General features: G+C 47.8%; 1 protein-coding gene across 12 annotated transcripts in view; it reads right to left on the reverse strand.

The window, feature by feature from the left end:
* magi1b (membrane associated guanylate kinase, WW and PDZ domain containing 1b) overlaps window positions 1–14,209 on the reverse strand; it is a 131,970-nt gene that overhangs the window by 15,295 nt on the left and 102,466 nt on the right. For 7 of the 12 annotated variants that reach the window (XM_047581870.1, XM_047581871.1, XM_047581866.1 and 4 more), the window contains 3 exons: window positions 5,656–5,687; window positions 5,110–5,154; window positions 3,010–3,256 (listed from right to left, as the gene is read on the reverse strand). In XM_047581870.1, the coding sequence (XP_047437826.1) occupies window positions 3,010–3,256; window positions 5,110–5,154; window positions 5,656–5,687 (324 nt within the window). The remainder of the gene's footprint in view (window positions 1–3,009; window positions 3,257–5,109; window positions 5,155–5,655; window positions 5,688–14,209) is intronic. The other 5 variants (XM_047581874.1, XM_047581872.1, XM_047581867.1 and 2 more) reach the window with 4 other exon arrangements.

The raw sequence follows: 14,209 nt of genomic DNA on the forward strand, positions 1-14,209 counted from the left end.
GTTGCGCTGTTTCTTTTATGAAGCGATGCGTGACATGCGATACCTCCATTTCCACCCCTTGCCTACGCTGGAGCGCACTTCCCACCTGACAGAGGCACTAATACGCGCTGGAATGGGCTATATATTATTGAGCAGAGTATGGCTAGTTCACAGTCCACTGAGGCAGAGGACTGGAAAAGAGGCAGCTCATGTTTCATGTAGCATTGGAGATGGGGAGCGACAGGACATGCGTGTGGCCTCCTCCCGGACGCAAATGAGCTTCGACGTGTTTATGTTAATTTACATGTCCATGTCCACGTATGTGGGCACAGCTGTGCCATACGCGCTGGCAAACAAGCACCTCTGTGTAAATTGGACGGGAGATTTCCTTTTCGCTGCTGCCAGGGCCGCGAAAGCCACTAAGCGGCGGCGGGATGGCAGAAAACGCGAGCAGCCTGCTTCCAATCTGTTCCTTCAGTCAACAGTTAAAATCCCCGCAGTGTGCAGCTATCGCTTCTAATCCATCATAAAAAGTTTTCGCGGAGGAACTCGGGAGGCGAGGAGTCAAAGGCTAACTGTCGTAATCTGCACCCGCACTCTGAAGGGTCAGCGGCGCGGCCCGCTCCTGACGATTAATAGAGCCACAAGTGATCCCCGCAGTGAGGCAACTAGGCATGAACGGATCAATATTTTACAAAGACAGACGGTCCGACGCGGCCCCGGGAGCGGCGGCGGCTAATAAAGAGCAAGGCCGGTTCAAACTGTGAGGAAATTAAACTTACTGGAAACTGGAACCCGTTAAAGTCCAACAATAATCAAAATGAAGTCCAATAAAGCATGACAGAGTTCTCGTACCACTTCTGGACTCTCTGCCTTTCAGAGCAGGCTAATGCTGGGCTAGGTTTACAGGAGGATTTTTTTTTCTTCTGCAAATAGAAATCGTCCCCCACATGGAGCGTTCAAAGACCTTGATCTCGGCAGAACTGTTCATTACGGCGAATATTGCGTGGAGAAATTTCTCTGCCAAGGACTGAGCCCTATGGGGTGCATACTGAAGAATTCTGGGAGCGGAGCTCAATGCAGAACCAGGAAGCGGAGGGTTTATACCTGCTGGCACAGGTCAGCTGTCACCCCTGTCATCCTAAACGTTTCTATACCCAAGACTCCCTTCATCTACCGACGCTTGACCTCATCCTGATATTTCTCCTTTACATCTTTTCTTTTGATTCCTCCTTCGTGCCTTCTTTGCATGCCTTTCCGTTGGTGCAGAGAACGGGTAATTTAGAAAACTCCTTGAGAGATTCAGTCACATTAGGACGGCTATGTACTACAATCCCTCCTTGGTCTCGGTCTCTTTCAGGTCTCACTTTTTTTTATTAATCTCCTTTCAAACTCTGTTGTCCTCTCGCGTGTTCGTGGCAGCTTTCCAACAGGTGTCTGCACTATAAGCCCCCGCCCTGCCCTTCTTTTCACATTCCTCTAAATAATGAAAATCCTTCAGTGATGCCACCTGGGAAAATACTTAATTGTTACAATTTTTCAACCTTTGCAGACTCTTCTCTTGTACCCCTGATATTTTCCCTGACAGCAGGTCTTGGAGACAACACCTACTTGTAAGTACGTGTAGACTTGTATGTTTTAATTAGAGCTTTATAAAGGAGGAGGAGGAGAGAAGATCATGCAAGCCACCGACATCTGTTTCACTACTGGTAGTGCTACTTATACGCCATGTGCCTCTAAAGGGAAGATCGGTTTAAAACTGTGTCACTGGTGCCAATGCTGACAGCCGACAGCGAGTAGTGTCTTAAGGCCAGGGCTGAGAACACGTGGACGACTTCTGCCTTCTAATTCTGGTCAGAAATGACAATAAAATCCAGGATAACTGTGCAGCTTTGAAGAACTGCTTTAACGGAGATTCTCTTGGGAGGTAACTTTAGTCGGCGCTAGATGAAAAGATGTGAAGATGAAGATACTTTCTTATGCCAAATTTGCAAATGATTAGTGTGGCTTAGCACAAAGACGGGAGGCTAACGGAAACAGCTAGCTTGGCTCTCTGAAGAGTAAAATCCATCCACCATTACGCTTTTCTATGTGAGCAAAGCCAAAGCTGATCGCCCGCTGGTTCTAGTTTTGTATTTAGTGCGCAGATTTCACTCAGTCGTGGGGCAGTCAACAATAACAAATAACAAATAAATTGTCAAACATTTGAAGCACAACTGAATCTAATGGCTACCGTTCTTTGGTTAAGTACTGTCACCATATTGGAAGTTAATGACACAGCCCCACGATGGAAAACTATCATCCAGCTGTTTTTCTACAGATGAATGATTCTAAAGTTTATTCCAAAATTGTGAATAAGGTTTCAAGACAAAGTGTAAAATTCGCAGTTATAAATGGCGACAGGTGTTGTGACCAAGCTAAATAGCAGATACACATCTCTGTATAAGGCAAAGCCTCAAAATGTAAAATAACCCTGAAGTTGTTTCAACAAACAAAACCTGAACATTATAACTCTGATAAAGCAGAGACTAAATATAGGAATGCTGGCGTATTTTTGGTTGGTTGTACCTGGCATGTGTAAACATGACAACCACATATATCACCTCAGAACCAAACCCATTACCCAGAGGATGACTATTAATCCATTAGACAGGTCAATATATCACCATTGCTGCCTGTTACATCATCAGATGTAAACCACTTACATGTACAACACTTAACCCTCCTATTATCCTCAAATACTACTAACACATTTTACCCTAAAGCAAAAGATTTTCATAAACTTGTTGATCCAGTTTGTTTATTTGTTGACTACATAAATAACCCATTGCTACCAGTGAGTTGACCTTCCCTCTACAGTTATTTTTTGAATGATGAACATTGATTGGGGTCAAACTGACCCCAAGGATAATAGGAGGGTTAACTCTTACCCCAAAATCTGCAGTACCATTTACAAACACCGAGGGTCTCCAGCGAGCCAACACCCCATGCAGCCCTCATCCAACCGCCACCAAAAATGTATATACTTACGCCTACTTTCATACATGCTCCTGGACTGGGCCCAGATCTTAAAGGGGTCTGGTTTTCTCTGGATGGTCCCGTCTGCCGAGGGGTCCTGCGGCGGGAGTCCCGGCAGGGGCTGCGAGGGGGGCGGGGGAGCGCCGCTCTCGCTGAGGGGCGGCGCCAGGGACGGGTGCACGGGAGAGTCTGTGTGGGCGCTCCGGTGGCTGGAAACGCTATGCTGGGAGCTGTTCTGGCTGTCCTTCCTTGACAACTGCTGTTGGAGAAGCAGATCAATATCATTTAACTATGTAGAGTCAGCTTTGGAGGGAGCGGAAGATAAACGCGGAGAGGGCGGAAAGGCAGACACTGGAACTTGAAAAGGTTACTGCATGCTCAGCAGTGGAAAAGAAAAAAGGGGAATGGGGCTGGTGAGAGGGTACAGGGAGAGTGAAGATAGGAAAAAAAAATTGTATTAGACTTAAAAATATCAAAGATCGCTCCTTCTTTGAGAAACAGGTTGCAGGAGTGTAATGTCAACCATTGTTTTGTTGCTATATTCTCAACGCGAAGAGTAATACCACAGTTTTATTCAGAGTTCTTTCAGCTAACAAAGAGAGAAAAAAAAAGGCAGCGATGGTTTCTCATGATTAAGTCATTCGGCTATGGGAGAAAAGCTCAACTTACAAGCGTACATCGCCTATTCCTTTTGTTTAACGGAGTGGAATGTATTAACAAGGAACTGCATCCCCGCTGCATATTGAGAGAAATTCACAGCGAATAAAGCACTCGTGGGATTTAAATGGAGGGGAGGGTTTTTTCTTACTGGCGAAGGCACAAATGTAAAACTCTTCATGAATTGCCACTGGCCCTTCAATAACACGGGCACTTAAGCACCTCCTCAAGGATTTCAGGTGTATTGAGGAGTGTACGGCGCACACATTCCTGAGCTCAAGCACAATCCCAGCGAACGCAGAAATCCTGTTTATCATGCTCGTTTTCCTTTACGGTCACATCTTCACCATTAGTCTGCAGAATCCACACCGCTGCGAAGACTTCAAACAGAAAGCAGCGAAGTAAAAGGGTTACGGAGAGAGCGCGGGGAAGAAAGGCAGATATTTTAAGAGAAAATGACAGCGGCTCAGTCTCCTCGCGTCACGTGACCTCGCATTGCTTTGGATGTGGTGGACAAAAATACACCGGGAAAGGGCGGGGGCAAGTGGCTCATCTGTTCTCAAATATCAAAGTGTTTGGCCTTCAAAGTGCAGCCACGTCTTCAATAAATTCAGACTCATTACTCCCTGAATCAGTCTCCGACACCTCTGCAATTCATGTTTATATTCATCATCCTTGTTAGACATAAAAGGAGCCTGACGCTTTAGCAAATATTAAGTCAGAGCTGTGGCTCCATCTGGAGTGCTGCCGGTGTTATGAGTGAAACCTCAACGGGTTCTGTGGTTAACTAAAAATCAATGGAGTCTGATAATTAATCAGAAACTCGGGCCTTCTTTGGTGCCGAAGCCAGACCTCTGGGGCGATGCTTTTCTCTTGACCACAAAATGATTTTTTTTTTCTTTTTGGTTACTTTCATTCCATCAAACAAAATGGTGCCTGCATTTTCCAATCAGTCAGTGTGTTTCTTGACTTTTCTCCCAGTTTCCGTGCACCGACAGCCCAAATCTCATCCCCGCGCAAATGAAGGCAAATCTTTTGAGCTTGATGGATCTATTTGCTTTGACCTTCTTGCAGTCATTGTGTTCTCACACCCTGCGCTCAGGGACTGGTCTAATACATCGCTTTCTGCTGCTCCAATAACTTGTTAAGGAGGCATCAGATGGAAAAGGAAAAGGGGTGGAGGGATGCGGAGGTGGGGCCGTGACAACAGCTCCTCGCTGCTTCCTCAGAGTCAGCTTCACAGACTCAGGTTCCCTGCCTCGGTGCATTAGCAGTCATCAGTCAGTAGTTTAGTTTTCCCGCATGTAAAACCACACGCGCTAACACCGTTATCAGCTTATCCGCCACCTTTATCATCAGCTACAGGCATGCCGTCACCATTATCTACCCAGCACCAATACCACAACAGCTCACTCCCAAAGCCTTTCGCCTCCATATCTAAACAGCATCACGTACCATCCTAGTGTAATCTCCGTAAGGAGGAGCCAGGTCAAAATCGTCCTGCAAAACAAAATTGACAAACACACGTTGAGTCAGACACAGTCCCCTGTATTGATGAAGTCATCGCAGGAAGGGGCTAAGCAGGGATCATACATTCAACTCTCAGACTGCAAACTTGGCACCCAGCGCCATGCCATCATCAGCATGTTAGCAACCCAGCTCACGCGGCGCTTCAAAGAAAGCCCCTCATCCCATCCCCCGTCGGGGTGGAGGTGGGGATGTGGAGTGGGGAGGGGGGTGAGGCTGATGTGAAGCTACAGGGAGCCTCCCCCGCACAGCAGAGCATCCCGCGTCTACAAACAGGCCCACAACATAAGCACAACTTCCACCGCACACCGAAGGGACATGGAGATGAGGAAGGAGTCGAGAGGCAGCGAAAAGCGATATTCCCCAGAAAGATGCGCACATGTAAATGGGGGAAAGAGAAGCGGGGGGTGGATAGATGGATGGATGGATGGATGGATGGATGGGGGGAAAATATATAAGAAAACTAATACTTACCAGTTTGGGGCTCTTCTTTGCAGGTGCCACTCCTGTGAAGCCAAAGGGAGAAGAGAAAAAAGAAAAAAGGAGAGAAGGTTACCAATGGAGTTATAGACTGTAGTCCACGTTCAGATAAGAGCTGAATGCAAAAAAAGAAAAAACAGGGGAGGGGGGGTGCAGACTCCCAAACAATGTCACAACAGTGCTCATCTAGCCCTCGTCTCCTTCTCCCTCCTTTCCTCTTTTTCCACTCTCCTATCCGCGGCTGGCGTTTGAGGAGGAGGGGGGCAGTCAGCGCGATCTATCTGCATCACTGCCGCGGCCAGCGCTCGGCTTGACTGGTGCAGCGGAAGAGCGGGGCCAGCCTCGAGGGCTAACCCAGCGCTCACTAGACCCTGGCTACCCGACGGAAGGCGCGCGCACGTGAACCGGAGAGTGTTTGAAGGGACGAAGGACAGAGTTAAGAGGGAAGCACCGAATCCCGGAGAGCAACTAAGCCAGAGAATAAAGAGAGAGGAGGAAAGAGAACAAAAGCGAGCTTTGCTCTGGAGTTCCTGGCCGTAGCATTACCCATGGAGAAGGAGTCCAAGATACTGAACATTAAATTATAGGCAACCGTCAGTTCCCCTCTTACTGAGACCATCTTCCTGTGTCCGCTGAGCGTCGCGCTCCGCTGTCGAAGGCTCCAGCATCTATAGGCAGTTGGCGCGTCCTCCCAGTCTCTCCTATTCCCGCTGCCTTTTCCTTTTTTTTTTCTCTTCCCCCCCGTTCGCTCTCTCCCTCTCTCACCTCACTGCACAGTGTCCTCCCTCCCTCCCTCCTTTTCTTCCCTCAGCATCATCGCCCTCCCTCCTTCTTCCTCTCTATGCTCCATCTCGGCCTCCTCCTCTCCTCTCTACAGCTCGGCTCCCCCACACTACATGCCAACAGCCTGCAGCGCACACACACACACACACACACACACACACACACACACACACACACACACACACACACACACACAGAGGCAGGCATCAGTCGACTCCACGCAGCACTCTTAGCACAAATCAAAGTGCGCTTAACGTACCACAGACGTGGTTCTTCGTGGGTGAGCGGTGATCAGAAAATATCATTATCACACCAACACGCACACTGGACAGGGGTTGGGGAAAAAAATATCAATATGGCAATATATCGCGATATTTTTTCTTCCGATACAATATCGATTTTAAAAGAAAAAAAAAATTGTGTTTTGAGCCGATCGTCAACGACTTCTGCAACTCCACCACCACTCAATTTGTCCCATGAATTATCAGCCATCTGATGTATATGTGTAATATCGCAATAATGTATCGTATCGTGAATCAAGTATCGTGATACGTATCATGAAGTCCTTGCCCCACTCCTACACTGGACAAAATGCTAACACAGCCTGGATCCTAACTATGGAAATTTGCTCCTTGGGCACATCGCTGCCCTCTCCCCCTCCCTGGATCCCTCCCTCACTCCCTCCCTGAGCTCTGGATCAAATAAACAGTTGCATGAAGTTATGGAAATGAGAGCAGGAGAAGGGATGCACGAAACAAAGAGAAAATGCAAGACTTGCTAGTTTCATGTACCTCCAGAATGTTTAAAATTCAACAATAAGAGGAATATGACACACATTCTCCTGACATACATACATGTGCGAGACTAGACGCTGTTTCATCTCAGAAAATGGGCCACTACTGCATGTCAACCCTTTTGGGAAACTGAGAGGATGAGATCCTTTACACACGCAATCATACACACTCCTTATCTTTCTTTATCTGGGTTCATTCACAACTGACAGCTCCCACTGTGTCTAGCCTGCAGTTTTTCTTCTCTCCTCTCCTCGCCCCTCCTCCCTTCTCTCGCCTCTTCACCTTTTCTTCCAATCGATAGGTATCGTTCAATCGAGAGCTCACAGAAAACCTCCTAAATAATACACGCACGCGGAACCGCGCCGCCGATCCCGACGTCTCCTCTCTGGGCTGTCGGTCAAAGCGTGAGGATAGCGTCCGATTATCCCTCATCTATCTGCTGCAACTGATCTGCAGCAGCTGTTGCATGTCAGCGTCTCTCAGCACACTCTTATCTCCGAGCTTCGCGATCAGATACAGAAAACAGACAAGCAAGAGCGGGTCGATCCAGGACTTTTTATGCACCACCTTCAAATCTTTAAGTGTAAAATCCACGTTAAAAGTTATTTCTTTTGGATAGTCGGCTTTTAAAATCCGAAGTGGAAATTGAACGTGTGTAGTTTTGTTTTACTTTGGGTGAGAAAATAAAATGTAGGAAAATGTTCTGACAACTTTGCATCATATCACGCCCAAATGATTAATGAAACGGTGCAAAGGTCAGCACCACATCTGTAAACAGAGGCAGCTCCGCTGGGTTTTGTGTGTCAGCGTGTGCAGAAGACTGGCTGCCACATCAAAAGGTATTCTGGGTGTTCGGGCCAGCCTCCAGCGCTAATTACATACGAGAGAGAGGGAAGCAAGCGTTTGGACAGGTGGGCGATCTGGCCCCGGCCTGTGCACTGACAGCCTGAGAGGGGTCCGTTAAAAACCCACAGCACCTCTAGCTCTCAATGAATGGACCGGGACCTCTGTGATCATTTTATTACGTGTACTAAATCTTGTAATGTGTCTTAACAGTGAATAATCGACTTACAGGGCACCAAATCTGTCCGTGCCATTTTTATGAGTAATGATATATCAACAGAGTCTTATTGATTCCGAGAAAGCGAAAAGAATGAAGTATATTTGAAGACCGCGGTGATGTATTTTATTATACTCGACAGAAAAACAGTCTCGCCGCCTGAGGAAAAGAAAACATGGCTTTCAGTGGACTTGTTTTTTCTCTCCGTGTGAAAGCCTCACAGCTGGTTCAGTTCTAAAACTTTGTATGCAAGAAGACAAAAACCTCATGCTGTTGTGGTTGAACCGCTCCTTCACACGTAAAGAGCCCTGATGCACAATACTGTTCCCGAAAAATGAATTCAGCAAAACTCGCAGCCAAAGGATGTGGGTTTGTATTAATTGCATTCTGCTGAACTGGGTACAGCCTGTCAAGAGGTAATGTACCTTCTGCTGTACACCTTGTACAGCTCAACAGATAGGAACTGTTGCACCGACCTGGCGGCGCAGCAGTCGCTAAACGGAAGCCATTACTAAGCAGATTATGTTGTCTGTCCGCGGCGCGCGTGTATGCGTACGTGCTGGTAGATCTCAGCAGAGTGATGGCTTCCAACAGGCAGGTCCATCTGTCACCGTGGCGACGGTGCCTGGTGACCGCAGGGGAACTGACAGACGGTCTCCAAGCAACGGCTGTTGTGGTGAGCTGCTCTCCGCTGCACGGCGAAGGAGCGAAAGGCTCGTATCAAACGCGTGCATCGGCGGCTCGCATGTGACAGCCGCGCCGAGCGCGGCTTTATTTAGCTTGCACCGTGCGTGTGTCAACAGCGGAATTAAATGTGGCGGAGGTTTCATATCGGCGCGGCCGAACACGCAGGAAGGATGCACGAGAGGGGCCGTGCATTTAAAATATGCTGGGTCGTATTTGGAGGAAGGCCTTTTATTAAAAAAAGCGGGAAGCATTAAGTGTTCTGTGGGTTTTGAGGAGAAAAAAAAAAAAAGATGGGGTGAAATCCCCTCCTCCCACATGCACACTTCCACCCTAGAGGAGACCCCGCTGCAGAGCATTGTCATGGAAACAAAAGATGGTGCAATGGTGGAGATTTACGACTCACCCAATGGCCACGGAGGTGTGAAGAAATGGGAGATTGGTAGGGGTTGGGGGATGAGAAAGGCTCACCTTGTCCCTTCGCAACAGGCAGTGATTCACCGGCCCGAGCCTCCGGCTAGCCCCGAAAATTAACGGAGGTGAATCTTGGGCACCAAGCAGGGTAGACTGCTCTCCCATCACTGCTTTTTCCGAACTGCAATGCCGTTCGTTATGGTGCCACTGGAACGTTAGCAGTCAGCAGAATTTTTAATGCGAAGTGGGCAAAAATACGACGCTTCCTGCCCATACAGTGAATTGATTTCCTGCTTTGGTCCGCGAAGGGACCCATCATCAGCGTTTATCTCCTCCTAATGGGTGTGTACGAGAGCGTCCGCATTAAACGAGGCCTTGCGAGCGCGCGTGCCGGTAACTGGGAGTTTGTTTATGCGCAAGTTCAAGTATTTGTGTTTGCGCCTGCCAGCGTGTGTCCTCAAAGAACACCGATCCGTGGAGTGCTTTTTTGACAGGAGCCATTTACAAGATGCCGCTGCACTCGCCCGCCATTACGCCAATAAGAGCTATCTAGTGTGGCAATGATCCACTTGGTGCCTTTAGTTACATGTCCGTCAAAGGGGAACACACAATTCAAGCCGCAGTTTTCCTGCAACGGTACAATAAATCTCCTTTAAACGGCACTTAAAAGCAATGAGGGGAAATGCAAACAAACGTAAATAAGAGGAAATGAACCCCTTTGCTTTAACACTATGGGTGTTTGGCAAATGAACGCTTGCTTCAAGGCAAGAAATCACGCGGATAAACCGAGGTCTTGACCATGTCTATGGGTATTTGGCTCCTCGTTTATATATATATATATGTAAAGTAACTGCGCACCCAAGGACTTCATCAAATACATCGGTGAAGGAGTTTAACACCTCTTGTCCGTTTCACTCCTGTAACCTGCCATTTGTTTGACCGCCGGCTACGTGGGAGGACAGAAAAGGTCCATTTCTCTCATTGCAAGAGGAGAGAGGGGGGGTGAGGCCCGTTCGCCCGGCGGGGACTAATGTGTCACCGCTGACTGATGAATCATGAAGTGGGGGGGAGGAGGGGGGAGAAGAAAATAGAGAGATGGAGCGCATCATTGGGGTTTCTGTGCTGCTCTTTCATCATCGCTCTGATCCTCTGACATCCTTCCATCCACCCCTCCCTTCCTCCACTGCAGCTACGTATCCCGTGTATCCAGTCGCTGCAGCCGAGCACACACATTACCTCGCGTTTGCTGCAGCACCTGCCCGTGCGTACACACAGGTTAATGATTCATTTTTCTGCTGCCGACTGATGACACGAGCGTGCTCCGCCGCTCGGGGGGCTGCGTCTCAGAAATCAGGTTTTCACCGACGCAAAAAAAGGCAGCAGGTGTGCGCGGCCCCAACGGACTCTGTAACATTTACACGTGTTTAAGAGGAACGAGTGGGAAGAGATCGGCATCTCTGCCATTGCAAGGCATCGGGGGGGCCGAAATGAATTACATCAGCGCATCGGCGGGGGCAGGAGAAGGCAGGTAGGGGAAAACGAGCACATTAGAGCGGCGTAATTAGACAAATGAAAGAACGAGGCATCACGAAACACTGGGGTGATTGAAGCAATAAATCATTCCCGGGTCTTCATAAGAAGTACACCTAAGAGCACAGAACCACGTGTTTAACCTGTGAAACGCGGCCAAAGTCTTCATTAACTGAGGAAAAAGGGGTCACAAAAGATCATTCACGACTAATGCAGCTCGCTCAGACAAAGGAGAACAAAGTCACGTCTTCGTTCGGTGAATCGCGGTCCCTTCCCGCCGCCCAGGAATTCAGCACAATGGCGCGGGTGTTGAATGAAAACATTGGTTTCCACACAAGCGGCGTGTACGCTCGCTGTGAGAATAACAGCGGGAGAGGGCCGAGGGAGGGGGGGGGGCATACTGCTGCACACCGCCTCCTTAATGAGTGTGTTTCTCCGTGCGCGGGTCCTCGGGGATCGGCCGCCCCATCTCCATGTGGGCGAGCAGGTGTGTATCTACATACCGGCGGTGGGGGGGAACAGAAACAGGGAAAGAGGGGGAACGAGGGGGTGGAGGATCTCCGCCAATTAAGACCGAGCCCGGGTCCTTCTGCGTCTAATCTGTAAGTGGTTGCATGACTGTCGGCGCTTGACACCGGCTGAGTGCGGGTGCACGCGCACACGCGGCGTTCGTTCAAAGGAGGAGGGATTCTTGACGGACGGAAGGGGAGTGAGAGGTAAAGAGAACACAAGAGAGAGCGAGAGAAAAAAAAAGATGTGTGTGTGTGTGTGTGTGTGTGTGTGTGTGTGTGTTATAAGCAAAGCTGACATCAGGACCCCAATTAGAGGCCAGTGAGCTTTGCAGTTACTGGTGGGGTGATCTGGAGTGAGACGGCGTCGGAGAGAGCAGAAAAGTAATTAAGGCACGGCGACTAGAAACTCAGCTGATGTTCCCGTCAAGTGCGATTCGGCGCGTGTATGTCGGCAACACATGTGAGTGACGGAGTGTGATTGCGACAAGCAAGAAAACGACTTTGACGAATGCAGCGCGCGAGGAATCAGACGGATGGGAAATGTGTTTGGATTCAGGGGGAGGAAGAAACACATGCAGCCACAAGCAGCGAGCGTTAACGCGAGCGTTGGTGGAGAAATGGCAACACGGTTATCTGTTCCTCTATAGCACAGAGCTAAAAATGAATTCTATGTATGTGTTTAAAAACCACATGTTGGCTTCTCTGGGAGGTCTACTATCTGCCCAAACTGAATATGCTGAGAATAATTAGTCAATTACCGGAGGAGTTCGTCCTGAGATATATTAATCTGATAAGCAATGAAAGTGTAAGTCATTCATCAAGCCGAAAAAGCAATCAATTACTGATTCCAGCTCCTCCGATGTGATGATTTATGTCTGTTTCAATCAAAATTTAATATATTTAGATTGTAGATTGATGACTAGATAAAACAAGACAACAGAACCGTAACTCTAGACCAAGGGTCTTAAATGTTTTTCAGGCCAAGGAGCCCACACTGATGGAGAGATTAAGTAGGGGCCCCCTAACTAATATATGTGTTCTATATTGAAGTCGGCCTAGCGCTATTTATAAACGTACATTACTATTATCATGTTGCATTCAATATTAAGATATTCAAATAATATACAGGTTCAAATATTCATTTCCTTAATTCAAACATGTGCAACAGTAGGGGGGGCTGTGCAACTGAACGTGAACATTTCGCGACCCGCCTGCAGTACCTCCGTGGACCCCCTAGGGGTGCTAATACACAAAGCATGTGTTTCCATTTATTTTTCCCATCGGTTCAAAATATGATCTTAAACCAGAAGGAGAAGGATTGAATTCAATAACAATGCCAAAAACAGAAGTATAGAAGGCTGTACTCTTCTAATTAGTTTTTTTGGTTTACTAATAAATGGCTGTGAGGTGAGCCATTAGCATTTGAACACCAGGAATCTGTGAATGTAGTTTCATTTGAAATGCTCTATATACACTGATCATTCACGTTGTGCGTATGTTTCCCTCAGTTCCTACTACCAGAGCCTGTCCGTGCCTATCAAGGCTACTCAGTGCATTTCCAGAAGCCAAGCTAAACTCTGCCCTCTGTCTCATTGACAGCCCATTAGAGCCCCTGCCCATGGTGAGGCCCCATCGCTTTATGGGCCTGTGTACACTTGCACGATGAAGAAATGCTACTCATTAACAAAGGAGACAGAGAGACGGGGAGAGGAACTGCCTCGCCTGTGTGTTTTCGGAGCGTGGCCTGCGCGCCCCGAACCAGGCAGAGGGAGAGCGTGACAGAATGAAGACGGAGATGAAGACGCGCGTCGAGACTGGGCAGCACATTTGGGGAAAAAAAAAAAAGACAGAAAGTACAATGTGACTCAGCTGCCATTCATCTGACCAATTTCCCTTGACAGTTATAAGCGCTTAAACCTACGGAGAAGATAAACTACACGTGCGCGCACACACGTACACACAAAACCTTTTAGTTACTTGAATTAATAAGACCCAAAGCAAGCTAGGGATAGTCTGACAGAAAAAATGGTCCAATTACTTGTCTCACACAGGGCGTTTGGAGCTCTGGAGGTCCGCGAGTCTGAGGGGGATTGGAGGAAAAATACTGAAATTCACTATTTCAGTTTTATCCTCCATTCACAGTTGCTTTGTTTCCATTTAGTGCTTCTGTGCAACGGCAATTTTCAATCAGAAGCCATGACAAAAGCCGCGTGGTGCACACTGAATAGAAGCGTTCACACGCCAATGCCCTGTTTTCAAAGAACTGACATTGACCAAATAACACTGAAATTTTTATTTCAAGGGGGAAAATGGCGCAGATCTCAGTTTGTGCCAAGCCAGATAGCCGGGGCGGGTGGATAAAAAGCCTGCCAGCACAACTGACGACATCTTTAAAGCGAATGGTTTTAACGTGGCAGGATACTAAAAGCCCCAAACTACAGCACAGCAGAACGTACGAACAGCAGAATGCAAAGAAACCCGGTTATAAGAAAGACTGAGGGATACCATTTGGGCTGATGTACCAGAAGCCTTTCTCTTGGGTCTACAGTTCTTTTCATACTTCCTCCATCTACCCTTTTAACTTTTATTCTCATGCCTCCTTTCCATTTCCGGAAAGCCATGACTGACTGGCAACGCCATTCTCTCTCACCTCTAAACGGTCATCCATGTCCCCAAATGTTATTTCAACTTCCTCTGCCGCTGTTTTTCTCCCTCCATACCATAAATATCCTTCTATCTTGCCTTCTTTGCAATCTCTTTTTCCCTTCCAC

The sequence above is a fragment of the Mugil cephalus genome, chromosome 4 (genome assembly GCF_022458985.1).
Source record: "Mugil cephalus isolate CIBA_MC_2020 chromosome 4, CIBA_Mcephalus_1.1, whole genome shotgun sequence".
NCBI lineage: Eukaryota > Metazoa > Chordata > Actinopteri > Mugiliformes > Mugilidae > Mugil > Mugil cephalus.